The sequence below is a fragment of the Medicago sativa genome, chromosome 3, assembly GCF_051527215.1.
Source record: "Medicago sativa cultivar Bolivia chromosome 3, Bolivia_mono, whole genome shotgun sequence".
Lineage (NCBI taxonomy): Eukaryota > Viridiplantae > Streptophyta > Magnoliopsida > Fabales > Fabaceae > Medicago > Medicago sativa.
The window spans coordinates 15,831,292-15,849,403 of NC_140751.1; the positions used below are offsets into that span (position 1 = coordinate 15,831,292).

Here is an 18,112-nt window from a genome sequence, read left to right on the forward strand (position 1 = left end):
AGTCCTAACTTTTACTTTTATGGGATAAACAACCTCTGTTTTGAGTTGTAATGTGAAGAAGAAGAAAGGGAGAAGTGTAACAATGGAGAACAGGAAAAGAAATGGAGGGGCGAATGAACTGAAAAAGAGACCGAAGAGAAATGATACAGGAAGGAGAGACCAGATGTGTACAAACTTCATCACAACCATTAATATTGATCCAATGGTTATGATTTAACCCTCTCATCTCTCACAATAAAACCCCTCTCATTTGATATGCCTATATATATATATATATATATATATATATATATATATATATATATATATATAGCACCTTTATATTTGTAACAAACTATGCATATCTTTTTCTTATTCAAAAAAAACTAAACATATATGTTTTCATGACACCAACAATGGAACAAATATAATATCATATAATATAAATTCTTATCTCAAAGACACCAAAAATATGATATTCTTATAACGAAATTTGTTATAGAGTATAATTGAAATAGAAAAAACCAACTATTTTGATATTATTTATGTTATTATTTCAGACTCCTTAAATTGTTTCTCCTATTCAAATATTTAACAAGTCATTTAAATGATGGTACAAATTTGTATTCATGTTACACAAAATAACTTTATTGAGTAAATATAGTATTTGTAAAAAAAATATCTTTTATTTTTTAACATTTTTAGCCTTCAAAAAATATTTTAAACATTTTTTTATTTATTATATGTTAATTCATAATAAATTCAAAGTTTTGTCCTCGTGAGCTTAACTCAGTTGATAGGAACAATGCATAAATACATGCCAAGTCCGGGGTTCGAACCCCGGACACCATAAAAAAATAAAAAAATTCACAGTTTGTACAATATTTTGCCAAACAACATTTAACTTAAAAATAACTTGCCAAACAACATTTAACTTAAAAATAACTTTAAAACTAAAAAAACAAAGAAACCAAACAATTTTAGCTTCTTTCTTAAAGGCCTTTATTTTAACTTTGTTTTGAAGTAACTTTCAAGTCGTAAAAAACCTTGGCCAAACGCTATCTAAGTTCAGTTGTGTTTCACTTTCTTCTTCATAAGAGGTCATTTTCTTCCTTTTTTCATGGTTCTGAGACCATACATGACTTGAGTTGATTGATTTTGATGGCTTAAGGGGTTCATTTTTCGACATTGTTTCAGTTTGCCTATTCAAAGTTATGCATTCAACCTAAAATATTAGAGCTTACTTATAAAAAAAAATAAATTATAGGGAATATTTTGTCTTGGCTTGACTGTTTAGGATAGAGAATATTAAGTTCATGTGATTCGAAATGTTAATATGTTTGTTGATGATTATACGATGCGATATCATAACTTATTCCACCTCAATGTTTGTTTTGCTTTGATAAGTAATTTCATATTTTGTGTTTGCAGGAAGAGCAAACAAATGAGCAGGTGATGATGGAAAGGGAATCGCACAAAAGAGGAGAATTTTATATATCTTCTAGATTGGATAAGTTGAACTTCTTTCAATTCTCTATTTTGGATTTCTTTCAATCTTCTTTAAATTAATATATTGTTTTTGGCATGTGCATCAACTTTGTTCTTTTTGTGCATTGAATTTCATCATGGTCTTAGCGTAGCTTTCTAATATTTTTGTATTTGGTAAGTTTCAAGTTTCTATTAACAAGCATCATTTGTTGCATTTTTATCTGTCTAATATCTTCATTTGTTAATCCTAGCATGATGTATGTTAAGATTTTTTAAGCTACCATCTTGCCGTTTTAGAGACTTAAAGCAATAAATATGATGTGTACCACTAAATTCATTAGATTGAAACAATATATGGATTATGGTGAAGAATGTGAGTTTGAAAAAATTGGATTGAAACTATATATGGATTGTGGTGGAGAATGTGAGTTTGATAAATACGTGCATCTTATTGAATTGACCTGTATAATCTTGCTATGGAACTTTCATAGCTTAAATCTCAGGAAGACATTGGTGTGAAAAATTCATAGGTGTAAGCTTACTTATATGATGGCTACCGGGAAGACATTGGTATCGTTGAGGCTTTCAATAATGCAAATCTCGGAATCGCCAAAAAGCCTGTACCTGACTTCAGGTAAATAAATAGGCTATATACCATATAATCATCATATTGTCATGTCAATGCACTTTATGAGAGCATCTTGGTCATGGTGTCAATGGATATTAATTTCAGTTTCTAGGATCGTTCATCTCCAATTTACACTCAACCGCGATATTTGCCTCCGTCGAAGATGCTTGATGCTGATATCACTGATAGTGTTATCAGGGAAGGATGTGCGATTAAGGTAAATTGTTTTCGAATCTGTTCGAAGAATGTGAGATTTATACTTTTCTTGACAAAGATGTCTAATATGATTAAATGGATTTAATTGTGAGAAACTTTAATTTTTTTTGTTTCCTAGAATTGCAAAATCTTCCATTTAGTGGTTGGGCTGCGGTCTTGCGTTAGGTTCAGAAAAACGTAAAAATTCAGCAAATTACATTCAGGAGCTGAAAGAAAGGAAATACATGAAAAACTTGATAAATGGTTTATGATACTTGATTCCTGTGGATTTGGTAAAGTCCCTTTAAGCGCATTTATAAAGAATGCAAATTTTTGTTGGATATTTCCTCAGCTGGTACACCTCATCTAACTTTTTCTTACCACTTTAGGTTTATGATCCATATGAGCCTTAATCTGTCATACTGCATTGGTTTCTTGGACCATGTCAGTACTTGCCGAGGCAATCCTTAGTCCTTTTTGGTCTATAAAAGTTAGAACTTATTAAACCACCTTTCACATACATGTACTGTTGGCTAGGTCATTTATAGTCATGCTTGTGGTTGTGCTAACATATATCATGCTTACATATCAAACCATTATATTTACATATCTAAAGTTTGGTATTTGGTGCAGAAAATTCAGGTTTACACGTCTTTGACTTCTTTGCAATTCAATCCTTAGAGAGGTTCTCTTTGCTATTCAGAAGGAAAAACCAGATGCATTTTCTTCTGGAAGACCAGAGTTCTTGAAAAATTACAAATCAAGCTTGGATTTTTTGGCTTATCTAGAAGGTAGTAGTCATATCTCCTTTTAGCTAATCTCACTTTTCACCTTGAGAAACACAAATAAAGAAGAAAATGTGGCCTTAATGTGTTAAACAAATTTGTTAATTTAATAGTGTATTTTCTAGATTTATCGATACATGTCTAAGATTATATATTCACTAATATATGTCATTTAATTCCATGCAAGGCTACTGTACGTCCAAAGCTGTTGTTGCTAAATTTCGATCTGAAGCAATCTATACCGAGTTCATGAAGCAATGGAATTGGAAACTTAGAGAGTATTTTGCTTTGAGGTGATTCTTATCTTTAATTAAGATGGTCATAACTTTATAAGAATACCTGAATTATTAGTGATATGGATCTCATATCTTCAACTGCCTCAGGTTTTAGGAAATAACAGGGTCTTTAGATTCTATGTCGACAAACATCCACTCCTGTCCCCGTTCAAAATTTAGATCACGGCGAAGTAAATTATCAGGACTTAAGGTTAAAATCAAGTGTAATTATGTTGGAGAGTTTGAGATTGTGCTGGAGAGAAGAAAATGGTTGTGTAGTAACTTGCTGGCAGGATAAGTCTTTGTTTTCAACAACAGCTTGGTGGAGAGCTAGGAAGTAATTAAGACTAATTTTCAAGCAAGAAGAAGAAAAATATGATATGAAGTGAAGAAATGATGGGTAGAGTTTTGAGAGTTTTAATTTTTCTTTTTGTTTTTATTTGTTTGAAGAAAGGGTTTACGAATATGGTAATGAGTATTCATTTCATCATTGTCAATTTAAATATACTTTTATTTTCCTACTTGACTGCTACTCATTTTGTTCTTCATGAACTCCTATACTCTAGCCTGTATGGTACTTGAATGTATAATACTTTGGACTTACCCTTAACTCTAATCCAAAACTATCTTAACTTGGAAATGTTGTTTCTTTGGTTCATTTTGTGTCATGCGAATGTAATCGTAATTTGCACATCATCGGTTCCTTCATCAGTTCCAATTAGTTTAATCTTAATTATTATGTTGTTTTTCCGATCTCATGAACAAAATATATGCTCTTTTCATGAATCAAAACCTGGTAAAGCTTTGATAAATATTTTGATAAATATTTCTAATGTTTGTGCAATATTCCTTAATTTGCTCATTTTTCCTTTAAAAGAATTTTTTTTTTTTTACAAAATACGTTCTTCAACCCGTGCGAAGCACAGGTTTGTAACTAGTTAGAAGGAATAAAGGTCACTCAAAAACCATTTATTCCCTTGTACCAAAAAAAAAACCATTTATTCCCTTTACATATATGGGAAATGTTAACCAATGCTCCCGGGGCACTGGTTAAGGGAGCAAATATAATAATTTTTGCATTGAAAGTTGTGTAATCAATGCATAAAAAACTTAAAAAGTGTCTTTTTTGACTTGCAATTTCTTCTTTTGGCTTCCTTAATCAGTGTCTCATGGCAACGATCTATACAATTATTAAAAAGAACACAAAATTGCAAATACAAATTTATATATATTTTTTAAATTTTTATTTTGGAATCAAATGTAATTAAGGAATTTTGAACTTCAGTGAGTCCATTAGAGTATGTCACTACATCTACAGTTATTTATATTGACTAGCTATGAGATTAATCCCTAATGATTAAGTAGGAAATTATCTCTCCATTCTCAACTTTTTGATGTGAATAACTTGATTAGAATTTAAACTCGAGTTCTCAAATCCACTATTATTTTTTTAAATGCAATAAATTTCATTAAAATATGAACCACAAAGCACAGGCAATGCTATGAGAAAACCAAAATTACAAACAAATATATAAGAGAGCCTATGCATCACAGGCAGACCAAATGCAATAAAATGAATGGACTAAAATGCCGAAATCAGTCCCATAAGTCTTAGCTCAACTGACAAAAATGTCAAAATTGTTAGACCGGAGGTCATGACCGGGTTCGAAGCCCGGTACCTCCACTTTGTGTGTGTGAGTTTATGATGACTTTGTTATCTCGTCTATAAAAAAAATCGCCTATATCAATTGTGGATATGCATACATATAAAACAACGTCCAAATATATCAATGTGCACGAACTAACTGCTCAATATTAAAAGGAAAGCATGCATGTCTTCCACTAAAACACTGATTTGCATATATTTCATTTGTGGCTTCAGTGCTATGGATAAAATCGTAAAAATAATATTGTTTCCGATTTTCACATGGTTTTGCGTTTGTACCAACACAAGAATCCTTGATATTTGTAAATCCTGAAAATTAAAAATTAAGGGTTAGTTAATTAGTAAACAATAACAATAAAGAAAAACCATTTGACAATTTGATTTTCTTTTGAAAAATATTGAAGATATAGTTAACTAGTCATTAGGAGTGTTAGGTAGTAGATAGTGGATTTCTATTATAGACTTTGATGTACTCTTTTACTTCACTTTATCATTTGTAATAATTATGTTATTATCAATACAGAAGAGTTACAAATTTTCTCTCTACTTTTTCATGGATGTCATATTTCGTAACAAAAAAAATCAATTATTAACTCACCAAATTTTTCAGGGGAATCTTTTATTTTCTTGAACATTTTGAAACTGTCCAAAATAGTGAACAATGAACCAGAAAGTTGAGTCTTCAACTCTTGAAGCTTCCATGGGAGTTCGGTTGAAAAGGGCTTAAGCTTTTGATTCATATCTTCATTGCAATCTTTTGAACGTGATGTATTATTAATAAAATATGGGATACACCCGATTGGTCCAATGCCAATGATCACAAATTTTCGCCCACCATGATCATAAATTTTCTGAAAGTAAAGGTTGATGAAAAGTGTATATCATATAAAAGTTGAATTATTGACAAAAAAATTAGAACGTAAAACCATGAAGATCGGTTCAAATTTCATCTATAAATATTATAGAAGCCAAACTTAAACATCAAGTGTTGTTCTCTTTAATTTTAATTGGTATTTTATATATGGAACATTATTAATCATTATGTAGCAACAATGATGAGTATATTTATTATCTATATATAAATGGAGATTAATCATCTCATAATTATTAAAAATTCAAATAATATCTATATGGATATTTGATATGTTGCAACACAAGTTCGAACATTTAATTATCCATTTTTCAACACTTGTGAGTTTTACAGTTAGTCTTTCAAACAAAAAATGGAGATTAATAATATAAACTAGAGATTAATAAAGGGAAAAATGTTTGAGGGATATAAAAGTGAAAATATTTATATTTAAGCCAAAAAAGTATGTACTAATATATATTAAAACTTTCCTTCTTCATAATGTTAAGTCATCAAACATAAGTTTACCTTTATATTCGAACCAAGTTGCTCAAGAAGATACTTTGCAAATTCATCAGGATTGCTCTTTGGTTGGTTCCCATTTCTTGTTTAAAATAATTGAGCATGTAATCATTGGCACCAATGGATAAAAGGAATATAGATTTAGATAAGTAATGACTCAATTTTGCCTTGCTTCGAAAGTTTCTTGAAAGATCATTTGTCACAGTTGAGGCGAAATACTCAATTTGTTTGTCAAATGACAAGCATTCACCCTTTGACATAAAAAATATATATGGTTAGTGACCAATATTTTTAAATTGAATTATATAAAGCAGTGCAAAACAATTTCTTACGTTTCTTGTTGAGTTTAAGATTCCACATGAACCTGATGTATAGTTGATACCTGAGGCTATTTGATATCTCTCAGTTGTAGAGACACCCAGGTATGGAGGTGGCATTGGTAAACCCAACTTAAGAGCTACAAAAAATATTTTCATTAAAGTTTGCCTAGCAAGTCAAAAAAGTGTCATAATTTAAAAATGATTCAATTTATGTATTATATAATAATAGTAATTTCGTCACAATTTCCTTTAAAACAAAAAGTAATTAGGTATAATAATAATAATAATAATAATAATAATAATAATAATAATAATAATAATAATAATATCCGGTTTGAGGTGGATGGTGGTTTGATGGTTGTTTATTCCGATGGACGCCTTCCCATATGTCACCGGCGGCCGACTATATTCGATCTGGATAGATGTTTTAGTTGATGCAGGTTTCTTGGTGATGCGTTTTGGTGGGGTTGTTTTTGTGGTGGTGGTGGTTCAGTTGAGAGTATAGTGGTGGTTTCGGTTGAGATGGTGGTGGTGGTGGTGGTTAGGTTTTGCGTGGGTGTAGGTAGGGGTTGTGTTGGTGTGGATTGGATGGGTGGTCATGTATCTGTTGTCGAAACGCTATGCTAATGGGAGCTTTATCAGGGTGTGGTTGGTGTCGCTTGGTTAGGAGGTGGTTTTTGTTTTGTGTTCAGGTGTTCCGCTTATATACGGCGCCTTTTTCTTGTTATCTTGTTATTTTTTTTTAGGTGGTGACATCTTTTATAGGTGTCGTGTTGTTGTTACTGTTGTTAGGTGATTCATCTTTTTAGCACACCTTGTGCGGGGTGAATCACTTTGTTTTTGAGTAATATATTACATTTTGATTTTTTCAAAAATAAAAAAAAAAAATAAAAAAAAAAAAAAAAAAATAATAATAATAATAATAATAATAATAATAATAATAATAATAATAATAATAATAATAATAATAATAATAATAATAATAATAATAATAATAATCATGATGATGATGATGATGATTAAGTTTAAATGCTATATGTATGTAATAGCTGCAATGCTATCATAATGAGAATTGTTCCTTTAAAAAATAAAATCTTAATTAGAATTGAGAATTTTATTTTGTAAATGATTTTGTTTAGGAAATATTTATTTTTTTAGATGATGAAATATTGATTTCTTTTACTTTACTATGTTAGTTAATTTCATTTCTTTTTTCATTTAAATTGTGATTTTCTTTTAAAGAGTCGAGCAGCGAAATTCACACATATAAAGTGCGAAGAAGATGGATATTACAAGTTTAGACACACGCCACAACACATCATATGCCTCGGTCTTTTACCATTTGAACGAGCAAAATAAGACATCAAACAAATCATAGGTATTCCTTCAACTTAGACCCTAAGATTTATCGAAAGATATATTCTAATGGTGTATTTTTTTACTCTTTTTGCCTATTGAAAGATATCTTTCGACAATATATTATTCTTGTTTTGAATAACATATGGATCTAAAGAGAAGTCATTTTGAAATAAAATGACGCAATGAACACATTGAAACAATGAAACTTGTATATTTTTTAGGAGGAAGGGAATTGTATACCATGCTAAAGGTGCTAAAGGTTCTAGGTTTAGAAATTATTTTACTCTTTAATTGTATTGTACTAGATGAAGCAAGATTAAATGTTAAGTGACCTTCAAACTTACCAATAATATCTGCAAAGGTTTTGCCATTGCTAAACCTGCCTGTAGAACAATTATTGAAATCTATGCCATATGGGAATGTATTAACCTTAGCAGCAGTATTCAAATTGTTATTATTTCCAGCATCTACGGTTGAATCACCAAAAACATACAAAGCTGGCACAAGGCTCTTTGTACAATGAGAATTTGCTAACAAAAGTTGGAGGGTTAGAAGATAAATAACCCATAAAACTTTAGAGATAAACATTTTTCGTTGCATAATGTATATGAAGATGGAAGAATGATGTTAAGATCTTATATATATGATATACCAAATCTTGAAACTGAAGATTTTATTTTTTGTTTCCCATGTTGCGAGATAAATCAAACAACTTTTGTGACAAAATTAAGGGTAACGAGTTTTTTCTTTTTTAGAAGCAGTGATGGAGAATGATACTAATTAATATGATTTCCTCACAAGAAATTTGAATGCTAAAAATTAATGATATTATTTTGGAAAAACGTGATCTAAGTGTCAATAATTTGCGTATATATCTCCTAACTTCTACTTTAATATACAAATAATTTTTCTATTATTAGATCCTTATCATTTTTCTTTTTTTCTCTAAAATGAGTCAATATTGTCGAAATCAGTGGGATGTGTGAAATTTATTATTTTTAAAAAAATAATAAACAAAATATGTGGGGAGACATAACTTTTTTTTGGAGGTATAACCAATTTTATTTGGCTTAGAAATTTTTTAAATATAAAAACATATACTTTTTTTAGGTTCATATATAAAATATATTTTAAAAAAATCTCAGTGTCCTTTATCTTCCTTTTTTTGTTGTTTTTGATAGAACCCTTACCATTATCTTTTTCTTTTTGACAAAAATAATTTAGGGTAAGGGATGGTTCATTAATATAATGTAGAGTAAATCTTAGAACTTAAAAGCACGGGCTCAAACTCGAAACCTCCAACATTATGTCTTTTCTTTTTTACCACTAGACCAAAAATTAAACTTTAAGTTTGATTAGACCCCACAAATTTATGAAAATAAAATCTGCTCTTCTCCCAACACATTTTGGTCATTTCCAACCAAACTTCCGAAAATGCTCATGCGTGAGTTAACTCACGCATGGTGTTAATTCTAATTCATCCCATGAGAGTTTATGCAGACCAAAGACAGACATAACAAATTGACGAATCTCCTTAAGGATAGTTTAAATTTTTTGACATCAATTGCACACTCAAATCAAACATATCAATCATTGATATTTTACAGAATAAAGTTTTTTCAATCACTATTGTAAGAAAAGAAGAAATGATTTAAAAATACTTTTGACCGAAATTCAACTCGTACAAGTATGATTTTTCGTATATTTTTGCTATCACTAGATTGTCTCTATTATAGAGAAATCATGTCACATGCTAAGGGAAACATAATTAAAGGGTTTCTGAAATGAATAATCTGAACTGTTATGCACCAATAACATTCAAAACATTACATAACTATTTTTTATTGGTTTAGTGGTTATAGGATGCATGTTTTCACTACCTTTGATCAATAAACATTACCAATGCCCACAAACAGCTCAAAGTCTTGGTAATTAGTAATGGCTACTCTCATAGCAGAGGTTGTGGCAATTCTGACAAAAACTATTGAAGATCCACCAATGGGGCTCCCTTCTTACTGACAGCACAGCTACGTGCTGGCACTCAATTAGTAGCGCTGGCGCGTCACTCGGCTCCTCGGCTCACTTCGGTTGCAAAGACTTTCTCCTTAGGCGCATGTCTCAGCAACACAAAACTAGGGTTTCGCTCGTTATAAACACACTACTTGAGACCCTTCTTTCTTGTGAATGGGTACGAAAGAAAGCAATTCTTCGCATCACTCCTTCCTTGGATTAGTAAACTACTATCGATAATTCGTGGAGGGTCCCTTGTTTTTGGCAGGAATAGTTCAATTGTAGCCCCTCGGGAGAGTGAGTCTACTTTGCGAACTGGCAGGACGCGGAGATCGATTGATCAATATGAATCTCGGCTAACGCTAGCATTCGCTATCTCCATAGCGCTTGCTCAAAAGGACCGGGGTTATACTGGTTATTAATACGAGCCTGGAATTTCTGGGAAAAGGTATACTACGCAAGAAGAGCTCCGCCCTCTCCGCGTTCCGCCCGCAGGCCTCTTGGGATAGCAGCCTTCGTTGCCTGCCCTTTATATCTCGGCCCGGGAAAGCGCTGGCAACAACAGAAAGGAATACTACAACAAACTTTGCACTTATGTGGTATAAGTACTGCTAAAAAGATCTCCATTTAGGGACCGATTTATTCACTGAGTTATGTAATCAATCGCTAAATTGGTTCGAAACTGATTGCTAAATGAGTTAGCAACCGATTTAGATATAAATTTTTTAAATGTCTCTAAACCACTAATTGTTAAGGTTAACGGTCAATTTAGTAATCAATTTGACATTTTCAGTCTCTAAATCGTCGGTGTATAACACTTTGTTTTTCTTTCTAGTAGTATGTTTCAATTCAAGAGTGTCCATGTGAACAGTCTTAAAACATGCTACTATAAACATTAAAATTCTTACACATAAGGATAAAATAAAAGTTCCAAGCAGAGTAGAATGTAAAATCTGTTAACTTTGCTTTTTCTCTAACTTATGAATACACTTGCATCAAATTATAAATGTACACAAAAGTATTCTATTAAAAAAAAACAGTATAATAGACACCATAAGTTTCATATTAGTCAAAATTTATATTTCTTAATGCTTGTTAGTTGTTACATTTTATAGAAAGCAACATCATAAGTAAAACTGATATATAAACAGCCAAACTTAGAGGAAACCAAAATTCTCAAAAAAAATATAAAACAAATATACAAGTTTCATATGTTGTACGACAAACTTAAGCAAAACACATTTCATATAAAGACAAATAACTCACTCTTAACACGATCATCACTCAAACTGTCCCAAGACATATAAAGACAAATAACTCCCAAGACAACTTCAGGTAATTTAGCTCATTCCTGCTCAATCATGTCAATCCTCACATAAGGGATGTGACTAATTGTATGCCAACGCTCTCCTCCCTCCTTTTCATACTTCTCCTTTATTATTGGACAATTGAAAATATACAATTCAGAAAGGGAGTTGGGTGGAGCCTCCTTCTCTGGCAAGCTCTCAAGACTAGGACAGTTGATAATATACAGTTCTTTGAGAGATTTGAGGTGGAGAAAACCCTTGTTGTTCATTTTTCTTAGCTTTGAACAATCCTCAATCCAAAGAGTTTGAAGAGTTGGTGGCAGCAGATTCTCCTCTGGGAAGGACTCCACGTTTTCAAACTCATCACTAACCCTGAAATATGTCAGAGAATTGAGTTGGAACAAACCCCACTCCTCTCTTGAACCAATCAGTTTTGGGCAATTCCATATTGACATGTCCCACAAGTTGGAAGGCAAACCACCCATTGGAAACGATTCCAGCTCTGGACAATCGTACAACTGCAAACGATCAAGTTTGGTGAACAAGTGTAGTGATAAAGGCAAGGAGGAGGAGCCCCATCCTTTTATTGAAAGCTCGCAAAGAGAATTATAGCAACGTAAATCCAAAGAAGGATGTTTTACAGAGCCACTACAATCCAACTCCAACTCTTCAAGAAAGGGAAAATTGATTAAATTTTGGTCCATGGAGAACTCGGTGTACCGATTTCGCCAAAGGAGTAACTTTTTCAGGCCAGTCGGCAATTCATTTACCAAAATTCTATCACAACTCTGTATATCTAACTCTATCATATTATCACTCTTGGGAATTGATGCCTCCAACTTGTTGCAATTATAAATCACCAGTTTTTGTAAAGAAGGAAAGTGTTGAGGCAGCAAGGCCCTTTTCAATTCGGGACAATTGAATATAGAAAGCTCCTTAAGCATAGGAAACCCTTCAAGACATGACCATTCCTCCCAATCCGACATCGAATCAAAACGCAAAATTTCAAGGGATCTGAATGGTACATTTGTTGAATTATTGCCATAAAATTCTTTCCCTATGATCCCTATTCCATCACAGCCTGAAATTGAAATCTCTTTGAGAGAAGGGAGTTGTCCAAGTGGTGGCAAACAGGAACATCTACAACCCTTCAGTTCAAGAGATACTAAGTTGGGTAAATGACAACCCGTTATCCAATTTGGAAAGTTGCTGCCATTGTAGCCTTCAATAGTGAGCCTCTTCAAGTTGCTATTTGGTTGAAGAGCCTCAAAGACATCCAGTTCTCTTCCATTGTTGTTGAATTTGTAACCATAATTCATATTTAATTCTTCTACATGTTTCTTATCTTTCAAATTTGCCCCTGCGGCATCTTCGGGATTAATGACATGTTCCAATCCTGAAATACAAAGTTTCCCTTGAAGACGATTGAGATTACCCAACTCCTGAATATCAGACCCATTCTCCTCTCCCACAACAAAATTACTCAGTGTTTGAAGATGGTTTAGACTCCCTATCTGCTTTGGCATTGTCTTTATTTCACAGCCTTCGAGATTAAGATGGCGTAAACTCACAAGTTTGTAAAATTTTGATGGGAGTTTAGTCAAATTATAACAGCGTTCCAGTATCAGTGTCTCTAATTTGTACAGCTTACAAATTGAGTCAGGCAACCTTTCAAATAATGATTCAGTCAGGTTTAGATGTCGCAAAAGCTTTAGATTTCCTATCTTACCTGATAGCTCTCTGAGTTTACAACCACAGAATGACAACATCCGCAAATATTTTAGTTTCGAAAATAGATCACGTTGCAAATTGTTGCTTATCGTGAAGCGTTCATCATAGCCTCGTGGTACCACCAACAAGCTGCGTAATCCCTTAATCTTAGAAATGTGATTCAACAATCTCACACCATCTTTCAAATCAAGATAGCAGCAAATGTGACGTGTTCTTTCAGTTATATCCTGCAGACTATCACCCTCAATTTGTAAGCAAAACTCATGGGACTCTGATTTTGCCAAATCATTGACAAGATCATGCATGACAAAACTTTTATCACCCCATGAATATAGTGGTTCTTGAAAAAATGAAATGGACTCTAGATCATCAAAGAATTCAATACCCAACTCTTCTTCACTTTTGTCTCTTCCACAACATTTCAGCAAACCTTCTGCCATCCAAAGCTTGATCAATTCATCCCTGTCAAACTCAAAACCCTTGGGAAATATAGAGCAGTAGGCAAAACAACGCTTTAGATTGGAAGGGAGATTATGGTAACTCAATCTTAATACTGAGTTAATTTCATCACCACCCTTCGATACATGCCATATATCGGTCTCCAATATCTTACACCATTCAGCTTCAGAAAATTTTCTTTGCAAGAGATTCCCCAATATTTTCACAGCTAGAGGCAACCCTCCACATTTCTCTACAATCTTCTTGCCAATTGGTTCAAGATTTGGATATTCAAACACATTTTTTCCTCGAAAAGCATGTTTCACAAATATACTCCAACAATCTTTCTCCTCCAATTGTTCTAAAAGAAGTTGATGGTCAGATTTCATGACAAATGCAACATGTTTGTCACGTGTTGTCACAATAATCTTACTTCCTGAAAATCCATGGTTAAAAGGAAGTAATAATTGCTCCAAACATTCCTCATTCCCATTCCAAACATCATCTAGAACAAGCAAACATTTCTTTTCGGTTAGTGTCTTTTGTAGTTGACAAATGAGTGGATCCAAGTCTTCACCGTCTGCAGGAGAATGGAATGACCTGAGAATTGTTTTCGTGAGCCCAACAACATCAAGAGATTTTGAGACATGGACCCAAGCTCTAAGTTCAAAATGCTTCTCCATCCTCCGGTCATTGTAGACAAGTTGAGCAAGGGTGGTCTTTCCCATCCCACCTAAACCTACTATGCTGATTGTTGATACCTGGTTGCTGTTGTCTTTACATGAAAGCAAATAGTTGATTATTTCTTCTTTCTCACCCTCTCTACCATATATGCAACATTCATCCACCAAAGATGCAGTTGGAGATCTTTTTGAGGATTGCAGGCTTACTCCACCTTCATAACTAGTGTAACTTCTTTCTATCAATCCCAACACATCCTTTTGCTCTGCAAGAAGTTTTAGCTCATCTAGCAAATCTTTGATCCTAGATTCAAACCGATTGGTGAAAGCTGAAGGGAAGTGTTGAACCTTGCTCTTTCGTTGTACATATGTATCAAACTCATCCAACAACTGATCTACTTCATATACCTCGTGTTTTAGACGATCAAGCCAATTCTTCACATTTTGGTTATGGTACTTCTTTGTCTCTGCATCATCCAACAGTTGATTGATAGAATTCAGTGTGATTTCAAGTTTGTTAATCAACTTTTTATTGAAGAGGTCTTTGAAATCTCTTGAGGTTAAGCTTTGAAGAGTGACTTGAAAGAATGACGAAAGAAATGCTCCACCAATCAGCTCTGCCATGATACTTTAGTCAAATCCTGAGAGGCTCTCTGCAAGATGATAATATGTTATATTCTATTAAGCAAGCATTTTACATGAAGTGTAGAGTTCTAAACATAAATTAAAAATAATGGATTGTTATATATATACATGCTATCTTCATTGCAAGCAACGAAGAAAGATCACTTGTTAGTGTAACTAAATCATGTGACTTTTATATTTCTTTATCACTGTTGTTTTTAGAAATCAAATTTTTATTAGAAATTAAAAAGTACAAAGAGTATGAGTCATTTCTCTGGACAATTTATTAATTCAATTATTAGAAATCAAAATAATTCTTGCATAATAAACACAATCCAATTATTAATTCAGGACAGTTTATTAGTTTTTTGAATTTTTCTAATATATTTTGTACTCTAAATAAAAGCAATGTCCAACCAAGTGATTGGACTAAAATAGTTAACGAGTTTCAATTAAAGAAGAGCCCTCCGGAGTATGTGTTCAATCATGGTTGAAAAAATCTTCAATTAGACATTTCTTTGAGAGCTTGAGGGATAAGAGAAACAAATACGAACTAGGTCATTGCAGCGCATGTAAAATAAAATGATAATTAATTAATAGAGCGTTTCTATGGTTTGACATTTTTTTCTTAACCCGCCAATTTTAAGGGAAAACGGACTTTAGTAATTCGAAGTTTGACTGAGAGCTATGTAATGTATGACCAATCATTATTCCATCCAGAATCAAATGGTCTTTCTAGTTTAAAATTATTTAGTTTTGATCCTCCATCAGATTTTTATACTTAAAAAAGAGATATTCTTGCATGAACTCTTACCTAAGAGATTATTCTTACACCCAACCAATAAAAATATGACACATGTTAATAACTTTAAAAAAAATGTGATTTTAATTAAGGAAATGGAAACAATAAATGGTGGTGGGTGGTTTTTGTTGGTTAAAGAAAGTGGAAAAATGAGAGAGAAATATTAAAAATAATGAGAAAAAATTATGATATTAATTATTTTTATTATTTTAATGAGATGTTTGATTTTAATTGGTTGAGTGTAAGAATGATCTCTTAGGTAAGAGTTCATGTAAGAATTTCTCCAAATATAGTAAAATTGTAGTTGAAACCAAATTTTTTAATGAGTTTCCTTATAATTTTAGGAGTATTGATCATTCTGCATCAGGACGTATCCCACGTCATTTAAAATAGGTCAAGTCAAAAATTTTAAGTGCAAAAAAATGATGAAAGGTTTTAAATTAGGTGATTTTAAAGTCAGGAACCAATTTCGGGAATCGGTAAAAATAGAGGGACCAAATTGTAATTAAGCATATTCTTTATACATTGTAGGACAAGCAATTGGCTCATTAAATGAAAGATTTGAGCAATATAAACAAATATGAGAAAAATAGATTTTTTAGGGGAAAAAAATAAAAATTGTTGAGCACTAAAAGACTTGGATCATTTTTTCATAATAATGACTTGAAATTATGTTTCATATATTTATCAAACTTATCTAAAATGCGATATTCATCATTATCATAAGAATTTTACCCTTGTTATTTATAAATGGAATAAAGAAAATAAGAATTTTACCTACAATTAACTTTATCAAATTATTATATATTGATCATTATCATAATTAACTTAAATATAAGTTTTTTTTTTTTTAAGAGAAACGTACATATAAGTATAACTTGGATGGATCACATAACATAATTTGAAAGATTAACTTTTATTAAGAAAGGAAGAGATTACCTGAAAGTGTGAGAACAAACAAACTGAAATCTCTGTCAGGAAAAATAGAAACTGAGATCTGCCAAGGAAAGAGAGTTTAAAAAATTAGAGAAAGATTTAGAGGAAATATAAAGAGAGAAATTAAGAGTAAAAAATGTGTGTATTAATATTTAAAGAGAGAAATTACTTGAAAGTGAGTGGAACAAAGAAAGTGAAGAACTTGAAAGATCTCTCGAGGAAAGACTTAGAGGAAGCACAACTACAAGTAATCAAAGATGAAGTTTGGTATGCATAGTAAGTGGAACAAACAAACTGAAAGATCTCCCAAAGAAATACTTAGAGGAAGTAGAATAAGATATCAATGATGAAGTTTGGTATGGAAAAGAAAGTAAGAAGTGAGAAAATGAATGAGAATATGAGATGATGTACCTTTTTGTATGATTGAACATATTACGGGTCTTTCCACTCAAAAGGATGCCACTTTCCCATCACTTGCAAGGAAATACAAAGGTGGATAAATATTCTTTTAAATCCCTCCTAAAATATGGTTTTTATCTCTGAAAATATGTTTCGTTTTGATTTTAGTCTCTATATAAAAAAATTGTAGAAAAAGGTCTCTGCAAAATATTTTATTTTTTAAAATAGTTCATAACCCTACTTTTGTGATGATTTGCATACGTGACGAATGATGACTGAACCCATTTTGTAGGAAAAATACATGTTGAAAAATTAAATTCCTTGAATAAATAGTAAGAACAACCTCAAAAAAAAAAAAATTGAACAAACCTCAAAAAAAAAATTGTATACACAATTACACATAATACTTTATTAAAAGGGTTTTGTTAATTATTGTCTCTGAGACAATTTTAAGTAATGAAATTATTCCTTAAAAAAATAAAGACTTTGATTTCCAGTACAATAAATGCATAAATTTTTATGAAATTTTACAATTTTAGATGCTTAAAGAGGCTATATGAATACTTGTTAATATTTCTCATATTAAAAAGAATGAAAATGCATTTGGTCAAAAAGAAAAGAAAAGAAAAGCAGGCAGTAGCACATGCGCATGCAAAAAGATTGCAAGGTGTTTTCAATAAAAATGGAAGTAAATGCCCCACCAATAAACTTTAAAGTCTTTAGCTGTGTTTGTTAGTGCTTGGCAAAGACTTTTGTGAATGATTCTCACTATTTTCTTTCCATTCTTACTATTTAGAGCTACCCCAGTTTGGGTCCACCGGAGTCATATGCGATTTTGAGTCACCAAATTACAACTTTCTATAAAAGTCTTTAATGCTTTACTCGAAGCATGACACAAACGTCTTTACATCACATGCGCAAACTCTTGAATTCGATGGCTTCATAGCCTATTAGAAATGTTATTTCAATTCATAACTGAGTTGGATACAATATAGGAGTAAGGAAACTTTTTTGGAGTATATCATCAATAGGCCAATTGAGTATCCTGCAGTGTTGAGAAACTTTTTTGAATGATAAATTTTGGTATATTAGTTGTTATGTTAGTATTTTTTCTCTTT

The 18,112-nt window shown here is 31.9% G+C and overlaps 1 protein-coding gene, 1 long non-coding RNA gene and 1 pseudogene across 3 annotated transcripts; 1 reads left to right on the forward strand and 2 right to left on the reverse strand.

Annotated features, from left to right (window-relative positions):
- The first annotated feature begins 1,681 nt into the window (after positions 1-1,681).
- LOC146936085 (uncharacterized) lies at positions 1,682-3,073 on the forward strand. The gene is made up of 3 exons (XR_015033129.1): positions 1,682-2,101; positions 2,201-2,312; positions 2,924-3,073. It is a non-coding gene; the product is annotated as an uncharacterized LOC146936085 (long non-coding RNA).
- A 1,704-nt stretch (positions 3,074-4,777) lies between these two features.
- Positions 4,778-8,807, reverse strand: LOC146936086 (GDSL esterase/lipase At1g71691-like; annotated as a pseudogene). Its single transcript, XR_015030450.1, has 5 exons — positions 8,412-8,807; positions 6,721-6,845; positions 6,395-6,639; positions 5,615-5,867; positions 4,778-5,325 (listed from the first exon to the last, which is right to left on the reverse strand). The product of XR_015030450.1 is annotated as a GDSL esterase/lipase At1g71691-like (transcript).
- A 2,399-nt stretch (positions 8,808-11,206) lies between these two features.
- On the reverse strand, positions 11,207-16,982 carry LOC146936087 (putative disease resistance RPP13-like protein 1). The gene is made up of 3 exons (XM_085751088.1): positions 16,765-16,982; positions 16,599-16,656; positions 11,207-14,886 (listed from the first exon to the last, which is right to left on the reverse strand). Exon 3 carries the CDS (start codon positions 14,855-14,857, stop codon positions 11,423-11,425), a length of 3,435 nt encoding a protein of 1,144 aa, XP_085607214.1. The 5' UTR covers positions 14,858-14,886; positions 16,599-16,656; positions 16,765-16,982; the 3' UTR covers positions 11,207-11,422.
- Positions 16,983-18,112: the final 1,130 nt, after the last annotated feature.

Excerpts from the sequence above, each read along its gene's own strand:
- LOC146936087 (XM_085751088.1), bottom strand. The coding sequence starts at position 14,857 with ATGGCAGAGCTGATTGGTGGAGCATTTCTTTCGTCATTCTTTCAAGTC.